This window comes from Hydra vulgaris, chromosome 12 (genome assembly GCF_038396675.1).
Source record: "Hydra vulgaris chromosome 12, alternate assembly HydraT2T_AEP".
NCBI lineage: Eukaryota > Metazoa > Cnidaria > Hydrozoa > Anthoathecata > Hydridae > Hydra > Hydra vulgaris.
The window spans coordinates 39816836-39830000 of NC_088931.1; the positions used below are offsets into that span (position 1 = coordinate 39816836).

At 25.4% G+C, this 13165-nt stretch overlaps 1 protein-coding gene across 8 annotated transcripts in view; it reads right to left on the reverse strand.

Moving 5' to 3' along the window:
- LOC100200857 (metabotropic glutamate receptor-like protein P) overlaps positions 1-13165 on the reverse strand; it is a 54502-nt gene that overhangs the window by 30766 nt on the left and 10571 nt on the right. For all 8 annotated transcript variants that reach the window (XM_065813203.1, XM_065813202.1, XM_065813205.1 and 5 more), the window contains exon 2: positions 3600-3700. In XM_065813203.1, coding sequence (XP_065669275.1) covers positions 3600-3700 — 101 coding nt within the window. The remainder of the gene's footprint in view (positions 1-3599; positions 3701-13165) is intronic.

Consider the following 13165-nt stretch of genomic DNA (forward strand, 5'->3'; position numbering starts at 1 on the left):
GCTACTTAATAGTGGTTTATAACCCTCTCTCAACTCTATAACTCTGAAACACGAACCTTGACAAACAAGGCCGCTGCGCGGAGAAACAAGTTGAGCGCGGTACTACCAGGGACGTGGTGGGGATCAATCTTGGAACCTCTCGCTTCATAAGCGAGAGGTTCGTTATATGATATACTTTTATTTATATTACCTAACTTTAATAATTGTATTTTTTTTTTTTTTTTAAATTGTTAACATTTTTATTTACACTAAAAATGTTAACATTTATTTTCACTTAATAATGAACTTTTCAAAGTTACTTTATAATTTTTCAAACAAAATTTATTAACCCAAATGTGTAAACATAATTTGTGTAGTGATCAAGTAAAAAAACTCTATTATTACTGGCATTTCGATAAGGATCAGCACTAATAACTAGTTTACCCTGTCAGACAAACGTCATCATTTTATTAAAAATTTATTAAAAATAAGTACAAAATTTATTAAAAATATGTACAAAATTTATTAAAAATATGTACAAAGCAGACGTGGACAGGAAAGGCATGTGATCGCACTATTCCTGACCACGCTCACTATAATTTTTTTTGAAAGCTTGACCACAGGTTTTTAGTTTCAGTTATTAAAGAAAATTATAAACAAGCTAAAATATAAAAAAACGAAAGAGATCTTAAAAAGAATTTTAAAAAAAATAAAAACACTCAACTAATCTAACCCGAAGAAAACTAAAACTCTATTAGAAAGTTATATTTAATTATGTTTATATTTACGTTAAGGTTGAATAACTTTAAAACTTTAATTTTTTCTAACATTTTTTACATGTGTTAATTAAAAGCAAACTTTAGTACAAATTATAGGCCTAAGCTAAACAAATTGTAAAGCGATAAAATTTTAAGTATTTTAATTTACACAATTAAGACTTATCAATGATAATATTTAATGAGAGCGCTATGGTCGGTGTGAGTTTCGAGTTCGAGTATTTTAATATGAACTTTTATTTAAAAAGTTTTTTAATTTTCAAATTAGTATTATATACTTAACTATTATTATTGTTTATCAATCTTAAAATTTATTCTTTTCTTTTTCTATAAAGTTTATTGAAATAAGCAGTGACGTAACTTTTTTTCTTGAGAAAATAACCCGTGCATTTAAGAAACAAATATGGTAAGGGTTAGGATTCGGAAATTCATAGACCGGTATAATTAGAGCAACGATGATTTTACCTCTACTTTGGAATCGGACTATTAACATTATGTATTCTTTTAAAAAAATTATTGAAGAAACAATATTTCTTTAAAGTCGTAGTTGTTTATAAAATAAATAATAAAATTGCATTCAAACATAGTAATAAAATACATAAACTTTTAAATAAAATATAATTTTTTAATAATTTTCTTTGTTAATTAATGTATAATGCTTTTTATTAATAACAATCGTTAAAATTTTTAAATTTTATAAGAAGTGCTTAGGGTAGTAAAAAAATATTCAATTAGAAAGTTTACAAAAGAGCAAAAAAAAAGACTTTGGAATGTTTTCGATGATATTAACTTTATGCGTTTTATATAAAAAGTTTATTGAAACACATTGATAGTCATTGTTGTTTATAAATTAAAATTACAAATTGTTTTAGAAAAATTACATTCATCGTTGAAACAAAAATACTTTTAAAATAAATAAAAGTTTTATTTGATATTCTTTGATACTTGATTTAATATAATTTAAAACTATGTTTACAAGCGTTTAGCGTTGTGTAAAAACATTTCAAAAAAGAAAGTCTACTCTCTAATGAAATGTTTTTACACAACGCATAACAACAACAACAAAATAACTTTAGAATGTTTTCAACTATTAAATTTATGGTTTCATCAAAAAGTTTATTGAAACAATCATTTTTGTTGTTGTTTATAAAATTAACCATACAAGTTGTTTTAAAAACATTTACATCATAAAAAATGCACTTGTTAACTATATAGTATCTTTTAATAATTTAAATAAAAAATTTTTTTATAGTATACAATCGTTAAAAGCAATTTCTCACTTTATTACCTTATACTTTATTTTGCGAGTTTTTGAAACGTTTTCAAAAATCTAAAAAGCTGTGGTCAGGAATAGATAACAATATTTAAATATTTTTTCCTAACAATATTTAAAGCTTTTGGTTTATTACTCGCTGACTTATTAAAAATTAAAAATAAGAATTTCTTTATTTAGGTACTCGGTGTAGTTAAGGCGATTTTTAATAATTATAGCGCCTGTATAAAATTTTGCTGACTACAACATATTTCTGTTAAACGATCAGGTCTGTGAATCATGAAAAGATGAAAACAATTTAAATAATAAATTTTGCTGTAACATAAAATTAAAATGTTTGTAGCGAAAAAACCAAAACCAAAGATTTTTTTTTTTTAAAAATTAAAATTACGATTGCTTGTTCAAATTTGAATAGGATTTTAAATAAATATGCTGTTTAGGTGAAATAAACATCATAGTTTAATAATATTGTTTATTGGCAATTTTTTCTTAATTATAAGCTCTTTTTTTTGGTCCGAATTCTAATATTTTTGTGAAAATTGATAGAGATGTTGTGTTTTGACAATTACATCAAATTAATATGCACTAGAACCGATTAGAGCTAGGATCTATAGTAGATTAAGGCACTTTTTTAAAAATTTTCAACTGAAATTAAGTTACTCAAAAATGGTGTTCTTTAGATTCACAATTAGGGGTAATAAAAAAGTTTTATAAATTATATAAAACAGATAAAAGTTTCTATAAACATTATATAAACTTGATGCAATAAAAATTATAGCATCTAAAGCTCTTGTTTGGACATAATGCAATGACAAAATCATGCCAACTCCAAATAAAAGAATTTGAATTACTCATAAATTGCCTTAACTACATCGAGTATAGACAAAACATGTTTGTATCAAATGTCGAAAAAATAAACAAATATTTTATTATTTTCAAAAACTGGAATCTAAGGAAATATTCAATAAAATTATTACATAATAACATTTCTACACTGTTTTGAGTTAATTATTCAATAAAACTAGTTGGCAGTGATTTAGTAAATTTTGGTAGTTCAAAAAAGTTAATACTATTAAATATGAAAAAAGAATAAAAAGAACTTTTTGATGTCAAAAACTCTGTTACTGAAATAAGCTAGGCATTTTTTATTCATCACAAGGCCTGTACACACACACACACACACACACACACACACACACACACACACACACACACACACACACACACACACACACACACACAACACACATATACACACAAACAAACACACATATATATGCGGCCATATGGTAGTAGACTAGTGGTAAAACTATCAGATCAAATCAATCCTACACCTCTTGAAGTACTGCACTTGACTTGTTTCTCCACACAGTGGCCTTACTTAAGCTCATGTTTTGAAATTTATAGTTAAGAAAGTTTCAAAAAAAATTAAAAAAGAAATGAAATAAGAAGTCTTTTCAAATGTAGTGGCCTCCTCTGGAACTTTAAGAACTTGAACTCAACAAAAAAATATATATACATAAACCCATTTTCTAAAAATCTTAGATTCTAATTTAAAAAAAACAACATACTTTATAATTTTTTATTATCTTTTCATGAGGAGGTGATTTTCTTAAATAACCTTTATGTAATAATTCTCGCTGATCCATTATTTGATCTTCATTTTTTGCATCTAAATAATAAAGTTTATTCCTTAAAAGTTATTGTTATGCAAATTTAAAAAAACATTTTATTAAAATGAATATAATTCTTTTTGTGGCAATTATTGGTAATGTTAAAATAATCACATTTCCACGAAAAATAAAATAGAAACTTCCTCTACTATAAAAACAAAAAAATCAAATTTTGGCCATTATAGATTATATATATTATATAAATTATCATATATTATAGATTATATATATTATAGATTATATATATTATAGATTATATATATTATAGATTATATATATTATATAAATTATTATATAGAATCAGAGAATTAGGAGAATATTGGAATTGCTATTAAGAGAGTAGTATATATATTTAATATTTAAAATATTGGAAACTGTATTAAATTTAAAAATATTGGAAACTTTTTTTACTACTACAGCATATTTGTATAAATCAACATGATTATTTTTAGCTCTTTAATCAACATGATTATTTTCAGCTATTTGTCATTGTATTATAAAAGTGTTTTGAAAATTTTATTTATTCGATTTTTGTCAAATCAATTTACAATTTGTTATTAAAGATAAAAAACAACCTTAATGACTAAAAATTAGTCATTCAAGTTGTTATTTTTGTTGTTTTTGTATTATAATAAAAATTACTTAATAATTAAATTATATTGCAATCAATTTAATGCTCTGAACATTTAAGTGCTTGAATTGATGCAAAAAAAATCTGATTGCGAAAAATAAAATTTAATCCTCCCTCCTCTCATCCTTGATGATGAGAATGAGGGGCATTGAGTTGGTATAAATTTGTATCTTTCTGCATTAGTTTGTAATTCTTATTTTTTTAACATAATATCTCTCATATTTAAATATTATCTGATAATTTTCTTGTTTGGCGGAGTTTAAAATAGTGTAAGTTACTATATAATTTACAGCTTAAGTTATAATTTAAAGTTCAAGTTGAAGTTATAGTGAAATAAGCAAGTTATAATGTAATGAGCGAGTAATGTATTTAATACTATTACGATATTACTTTTAGTAATTGTTTTTACTGATACTTAAAAAAGAAAAAGAAAAAAAGAAAAAGTAAAAAGGCAAATATTACAATCTTTAAACCACTTTAATTAGTTATAGAAAAATGAAATGTATTCAAAATGTATTTTGAATACATTTCATTTTTTTTCTGTTAATTAATTATAGAAAACTATTTAATATGTTAATGCTGACAATAAAACATGTGTTATTTTTTAAGAGTATTGATTTGTTATTGTAAAATGCTATAAAACAACAATAAAACAAACTGCAATAAAACAAAATTAAATAAATAGAAATGTTTAATTAATAAATTATTATATTATTATCGTCATAAAACTTTAAACAACATATTTGCGCAAAAACATGCATTATCTATAGACCAAACAAGTAAGATCAAAGCAAAAAAACACTAGATACCACATTTTTTAGAATTTATTATTATTAAAAATTTAAGTATAATAAAAGAGCTATAAAAAGTTCAAGTATAAATAATTTTTCCATTCAAATGGTTTTAAGTTTCGATTCATTTTTTTGTTTAAATTGTTTTGAAATAAAAAGTTTGGTTTAATAAATTGAATTATATTTCATTCAATTATATACTTAAACTATTTTTTTTGAAAAAAATTTCTTTGAACAGAAGTAAAATATATATGTATTTTTAATTTAATTTTTGTTTTTTTTAAATTTAATTTTAATGTTTGCAATAATCACTGATTTAATTTTTGCAATAGAATGTTTCTACTTTTAAAACAAGTTTTTTATTAGGGGTAATAAAATACTTCATGCTAAATATATCTATTGAATAGAAGTATAATCATTTACTTTCTTGTACAGAGGTTTTGTAAAACATAAAGTGCTTTTAATTTAAATTACTTTAAATCTCAGCATGGAAGCCATTAATATTCTAAAGTTATATTTAGTTTGATTTACTGAATGGATAAAGTACATCATAGTAAATTTACCTATAAACTAAATCAAAATAACTAGTTAAATTACTACGGTAACTTACAGTTACTCAAATATTAAATTTACTGAAGTTTCTGACAAAAAATTATTTTAACAAGAAATTTCAAATAGAATATGAAAAAGACGATACCATTTTTTTATATTTTCATTTTATTTAATGCATCATCAAGATTAAACATTTTCTACAACACGCAAGTTGTTCTTAGGAACTTTTTTTTATAAAAAATCTATTCTAATAATTTTGTGATTGAAATTTGAAATAAAAAAAAATGAAAAAATTTGAACAATTTTTAATGCTTAATCATTATTAAACTTAATTACAACGACGCCGGTAATATCCAGTGGTATAGCGATGATCATCCTGAAAGTTAAATGTATATCTAGCTACAATAACAATATACATATATACAGTAGCTACAGATTTAGAACATAGTGCAAGTGAGGAAGAAAGATTTATTCAAATTGTAAACATTGTTTGTTTCTTGAAAATAAGACAAAAAACATTACTTTTAGGAATCGCCAAAAAAAAAAAAAAAATTAGAAAAAAGAATAGTAATAAGCAAACAAACAAACAAAAAAGTAAATCGCTAAAAATATTTTTTTAGCGATTTGCTTTTTTTGTTGTTGAAGTGACAATCAAAAGTAACATAATTGTTAAAGTAACAAAAACATGGCTTTAATGACGTTTTATGTTCATGTGTAAGTGTATGATGTGTTCATGTGTATATGTGTGTGTGTATATATATATATATATATATATATATATATATATATATATATATATATATATATATACACTACATACAAATAATATATATATAATTGCAAAAAAAAATAAGGAATTTTTTTCTGTAGGTAATACATGCACTGAATTTAATAAATTTTAAAATACTTTTATAAAATTATGCCAAATAGCTAATAAAAATCATGTCGATTTATGCAAATATGCAATGTTATCTGTGCAATAATGAAAAAGTATTATATAAAATTGAACAATTTTTTAACTTGTACTTTTTAAAATCTTTATTCATTCTATAAAGTAATACATTTTTTACTTATTTAAAAATTATATGAATTAAAACAATTTTAAAGAAAACAATTCATTTCAACATTATAATTAAACAAAAATAGTTAACTCTCTGTTACTTATAATGTGACTCTATTTTACATGGAAAATGTCTCTTTTTTTGTGTATATATGTACTGGGGTCGAAGTTATAAACAAATTCTGTATAGAGCCAAGCCAGGACCATTGGCCTAATCATTTATTTCCTAGTTAGTTTTGAACTTATAAAATTTAACAGAACTTTCTACATGGGGTAGTGGTGTAGCGGTAAAGTGCTCACTTCCTAAACAAGAAGTTTCAAGTTTAATCCCCACCACATCCCTGGTAGTACTGCATTTACTTGTCTCTCTGTGCGGCAGCCATCATCAATTCTTTTGTGTCATTATTAAAAGGTTGAGTGAGTTTTGAGAGTCTGTTTTGAAAATAGATCAGCAATTTCAGAGTTTCTAACTAAAATTATAACTTTCTTGGACAAATATATAATTTAAATAAAATATATATTTATTTAAATTATATATATATCAAATTTTTTTTTTAACACTAAAAACCACAAAGCTTAATAGCCACTGTTTTTAATAAATTTTTTTAACCCTATTGCTAATTCCATACCTACACAACATATGTCAACCAGTGCGCAGGGGGAAAATCAACTGCCCACACCACAAGAAAATTGCAAATACACATTTTTTAAAGTAAAATTTTTTTAGCTTTGTTTTTATTTGACTACCTTCATTAATGGAATGATAAACATTACAGAACTTTTTTTGTTGCAATTTTGACTGAAACGCTCAAGTTGTCTCCATTTAGTTGTCACATATTTTAGATATATCCACATATAATAACATATGTTATCGTCACATTTCAGAACTCCTGGATTGCTCAAGATAGTGCATAAAAACATAATTCAACAGGCCTTCATAAATATCATCCTTTAACTTTATTAAGATTCTCAATCAAGCAAAGTTAATTTATTACTTTAACTCAGTCTCAAATATCTCAATATAATAGAGTTCTCATAGCTTTTTAGCATACCATTTGTACTAACAGTTGTTCATTTTTAAACTGAATCTCATCCAGTTATATTCTTCCATTAAAGTGAACATTCAAAGAAATATTTAATGAATCAAATGTAGCCTTTTTGCTTAAAGCAATCTGTCTTAATTATATTGTTAAGATTGTTTTGTAACTGATACAGAATCTCAAATCACACAAAAGTAATACCTCAAATGTCTACTTTTTTAAAAATTTCAAGTTTAAGATATTTTTATGATATTCTAGTACTAAATTATTTTAATTTGAAAATTCATAACAAAAGAATATGTTATAAAGTTCTGTAGTCATTAACCTTTTCTCTACCAAAATGGTGAAATATAAAAAAACTATTATATCAATAAAATATTTTGGTTATAGTTTCCATAAAACTTTTAATTATTATTATTCTGTAAAATGTTTCATACATCTTACTGGATTATTCTTAACAAAAATTAATATTAATAATTTTGTTATTTTGATAATTATTATTAATAACTTATTATATTATCTAAAATTATTAAAAAACAGGCCTTTCCATTTGGGTAATTTAGCAAGGGTATGACAGTTTTTAAAAACTGGTTTGCAAAAACCAGTTTTTAGAATAAATTTGACACAATCAGAAAACTTATTATATCCTTTAATTTCTAATAAAAGGCTATAATAAGGGCAGGATTTACCAAGATGCCAACAAGGATGCGGCCAAGGACCTCATGATATTGGGGGCCTGAAATGGGTTTAGAAAATGTTTCAATTTGCTAGGATTTTTAGATAGTTATTTATTTGCTAGGAGATTTAGATAGTTATGAGCTATTACTAAAACATAATCAATTTTAATTTATTTAAAAATCTGCAAAAACACTAAAGTATATATATATATATATATATATATATATATATATATATATATATATATATATATATATATATATATATATATATAAATATATATATATATATATATATATATATATTTACTTTAACTTTTTTGGTTTATATATTTATATAAAAGTTAAGAGAAAGTTATTTCATTATATTTTGTTACTCGTTCTCAAATGTACTCGAATGTCATTGTGGTTGGTCTACCCAAAACCGTAAACAAAGACGACAAACGTCACGGAGATCATCAAGGATTGTGGTCTTGATAACTTCACAATCAAACAAGCACGGCCCCTAAACACAAGTAAAAAACAAACTGTTCATAACTCTAATATTATTCCAGTCTCTCTTTCAAATGAAAAGGAACAAACCGCCATTTTAAATCACTGCAATTGCAATCAACTAAAACAATTTAACGGAGTTTTCGCACAAGAAGACAGAACTTGAGCTTAGCAAGTAGCGTTCAATGAAACTTGAGCAAGACTTAAAAAAAAAAACGAAGAACTGAAAGATGCTAGGATTCTCAACAAACCGTTTCGGAATGTCATCCACAAAAGAACTGGTCAAATATGCTGTATCGATGTCACAAAGTCAAATGAGCAAAAGAGATATATATTCGTCTCAGCAACAACAGCTCTCAACAAATATCGACAAAGCAATACAGCAGCTACAACAAGCACCACTCAAGAGAACTCGTCCGCCTAAAAAAAACATCTAAATAAAACCCAGCATCCCTGTAATAAATAAAAATAATTGGTCTCCTGTAAATCTCCACTTTTGGGCCAACAATCCATGACTGTTAAATAAAAATAAACGTGACAAAGCCATAGCCCGTATACACAACTTAGACGTTAAAAAAATACCTCACAAATTATTCTTCACTGAAACTTGGTACAATAGAACGAGTGATACAGTTATACCAGGCTATTAAAGTCATCAAAGAGATAGAGACAGAAGAGGAGGTGGCGTAGCTATTTATATACAAGAAGAAATAACTACACTAGAAACTAATTTTGCACAACTAAACTCAGACTCCATTGAACAAATGTGGCGCGTTATTAAGCTTGGCTGTATAGCATCTATCAAAGCTTCGAAAGCTGCCGCCTGAAGGTTAGAGTGTGATTTCATCCTAATCTATGGTGACTTTAATTTCAGCAACACATTTTATGAGTTTATTGAAATTGGCAGCGGCGTGGTGACAACAGCGCACGTGCTAAATGAACGATCAGGAGACATAAGATTTCAAGATTGCTTAAACGAATGCCTACTCAAACAATTGATCACCTTTAAAACATATCATAACAACAGATTTTCAGAGCCGATCAGTACTCTTGACCTAATAATTACAGACAAACCAGATTTCTTGATAGAAATAAAAGAGGAAGACTTATTTGGGGAAACTCCTATGGGATAATCTCACACTCTAATCAAGGGTCAATTCGTTCTGAGTGGCACAAAAGACGTGGCACCGATCGTGCAACGAAAACGCTACATCTGGAGCAGAGCCGAATACACTAATTTCTCGCTAAAATTAAGTTCAACCAATTGGAACAGCTTTTTCGAAAACTACTCGCCTAATGAATGTTACAATCTATTCCTAGAAGTGCATGACAAACTAACAACAAAACTCATTCCGTCAACTACCTTACCCTTCAAGAAGAAACACGAACCATGGATAACAGACGAAGTTTTAAAAGCTATTAGAACAAAACAAGAACTTTGGAATAAATATATCGCCTAAAAATATGTATTCAACTCTATAGAAACAACTGATGGAACAATTTCAACAGATCTTCAAATTATTTGCACAACCCTGAACAATTATTTCCAATCAGTATTTGTCAATAAGCCAGATGGACCTGTGACGGAATTAGAACCCCGAACTGACAAAAAATGTATATTAGACGAGAATATACATTTTTTCATTTAACGATATCCATGCTTAACTCGCAAACCTAGATGAATCTAAACCTCTCGGTGTTGATAACATTCACCCTTGTGTACTCAAACACTGCGCAGAAGCTTTCACATTGCCCCTAACGTAATATTTAAGAAATCCTTCTCAACCAGCAATGTACCAGACCTGTGGAGGAAATTCAACATCACACCCCTTTTCAAGAAAGGAAGCAAACTAAAAGCATCGAATTATAGACCAGTTTCTCTCACATCCATACCATGCAAAATATTCAAGAGCATATTACATGAAAAAATAATGCTACACTGTAACTTAAACAGTTTAATAAACATAGCACAAAACAGATTTGTTCAAAGGAAAAGCTGTTTGACTAATCTCCTTGAAACTTCCTCACAAAAGCCGCACACAAAAAGTATCCAGTCGATGTGATTTACACTGATTTTGCAAAAGCATTTGATAAAGTTCCACACAATCGCCTATTGAGCAAACTGAAAACATATTGCATCAACGAGAAGTATTCATGTGGATAAATGCTTGGCTGATCAATAGACAACAGTGTGTTGTCATTTATAATCGTTCAACTGCTGAAATATTCCCGTCAGATTGGAAAAACATAATTTTGTAAAAACATAAAAAAATTATTCTTGATTGTAAATTTATTGATTCTAAATAAAATCAAACTCAAATTCAAAATTCATATAAATTATGTTAGTGTATTCTACAAATAGAGTGCTCAATCTTCTTAAAGAGCAGAGCAATAATAAATTAGTAAAAATACTTATTTAATTTTCTTCAACAATTAGTTTAAGAAAATTAGATATATTTGTTCAGGAAGATTCTTCCTGAAGAGCCTACTGATGGAGAAACAAATTGTTAAAGAAAATTAGATCTTTTTATAAGTCTTTTAACTAATATATTATTGCTCTGTTCTTTAAGAAGATTGAGCACTCTATTTGTAGAATACACTAACAAATCTCATAAATATATATATATATATATATATATATATATATATATATACATATATATATATATATATATATATATATATATATATATATATATATATATATATATATATATATATATATATATATATATATATGTATATGTATATGTATATGTATATGTATATATTTATATATTTATATACATATATAATTATATATATATATGTCAGTCGTGGATAGGAAAGGCACGCAATCGCACTCTATTCCTGACCATGCTTTTTTTTTTTGCAACAACTAAACTACGCCTTTTAAGATTTTTGAAAACGTTTTTAAAATGCACAAAAGTCTAAGGTAATAAAGCGAGAAATTGCTTTTAAAGATTGTATACTTTAAAAGACATTTAAGTTATCAAAAGATATTATATTGTTAGAAAGTGTATTTTTTTACAATGAATTTAAATGTTTTTAAAACAATTTATGCAATCAATTTTATAAACAACAACAAAAATGATTGTTTTAATAAACTTTTTGATGAATCTATATATTCAATAGTCGAAAACATAACAAAAAATTTTTTTGTTATGCTATGTAAACTTTCTAAAAAAATTTGTTTTTTTTTAGTGATAAATGCAATTTTTTTTAAACAACTTGTATTCTTAAACAACAACGAATGCATTTCAATGAATTTTTTAAAAATACTTTTGGGCATTTTCAAAAAATTACGCATGGAAACGTATATATGTTTTGCCTATTATTTTTATAATGATAAAACTGACGATCTCCAATTTGCTCTCATTTAATTCTAACCTATATAAATATTTTGTAAACAAAAAACAGTATACATTAGTAATGTTAACAAAGAATAAATTAAGTTTGAAGGGGAATCACGCACAGAAGAGAAAAAACTCAAACTTTAGTTACTAGATAAGTAAACTTTAATTCCTCGAAAAATATAAGTTTCAGCGTTATATATATTTTTTTAAATGATGTTTAAAACATTAGTAAAGCTTTCCAAAAAGTTACAGGATTGCAGGCCTTGTTAAGAAGCGTTACGTAGCTTGCATTTTGCTTGCGAAAAGGCGATTTGCCTACACTTTCAGCAGTTTTGCGCTACGCAAAAACTTTTATCTTTAAGAATATTTAAATTATCTTTTCATGTTGTTAACGCGACGTTTATTCAGAAGAAAAAAAGTCGCAAGTAAAAGCATTTAACCGTAATTGTAAACTAATAGATTTTTTGTTAAAGAAACAGTTTGTTTAATAATTTTTTTGTTGTTGTTAAAAATTAGTTAAAAAAAATAAAGTGTTTTAAGTTTTATCTTAAGGAATTAAATATATAAATTCCTTTTAAATATAAAAATTATTTTTTTTCATTATAGTTTTAAAAATGCATGATTTATTTTGATGTAAATATTATTTTGATTTAATTTATTCGGATTTGTTTTGATGTAAATATGTAAATAAGATATTGTTTATTGTTATTTCAAACGTAAAGTTTTAATGACGTTGGCTTAATTTATGAAAATAAATTATGATTACGAATATGTTATCGGTAACTGATAAATAATTTAAAAAAACTCTGTTTAAACTTTGTTTAAAAACATTATTAAAAAGAGTTCACAAAACAAATAAGAAAAA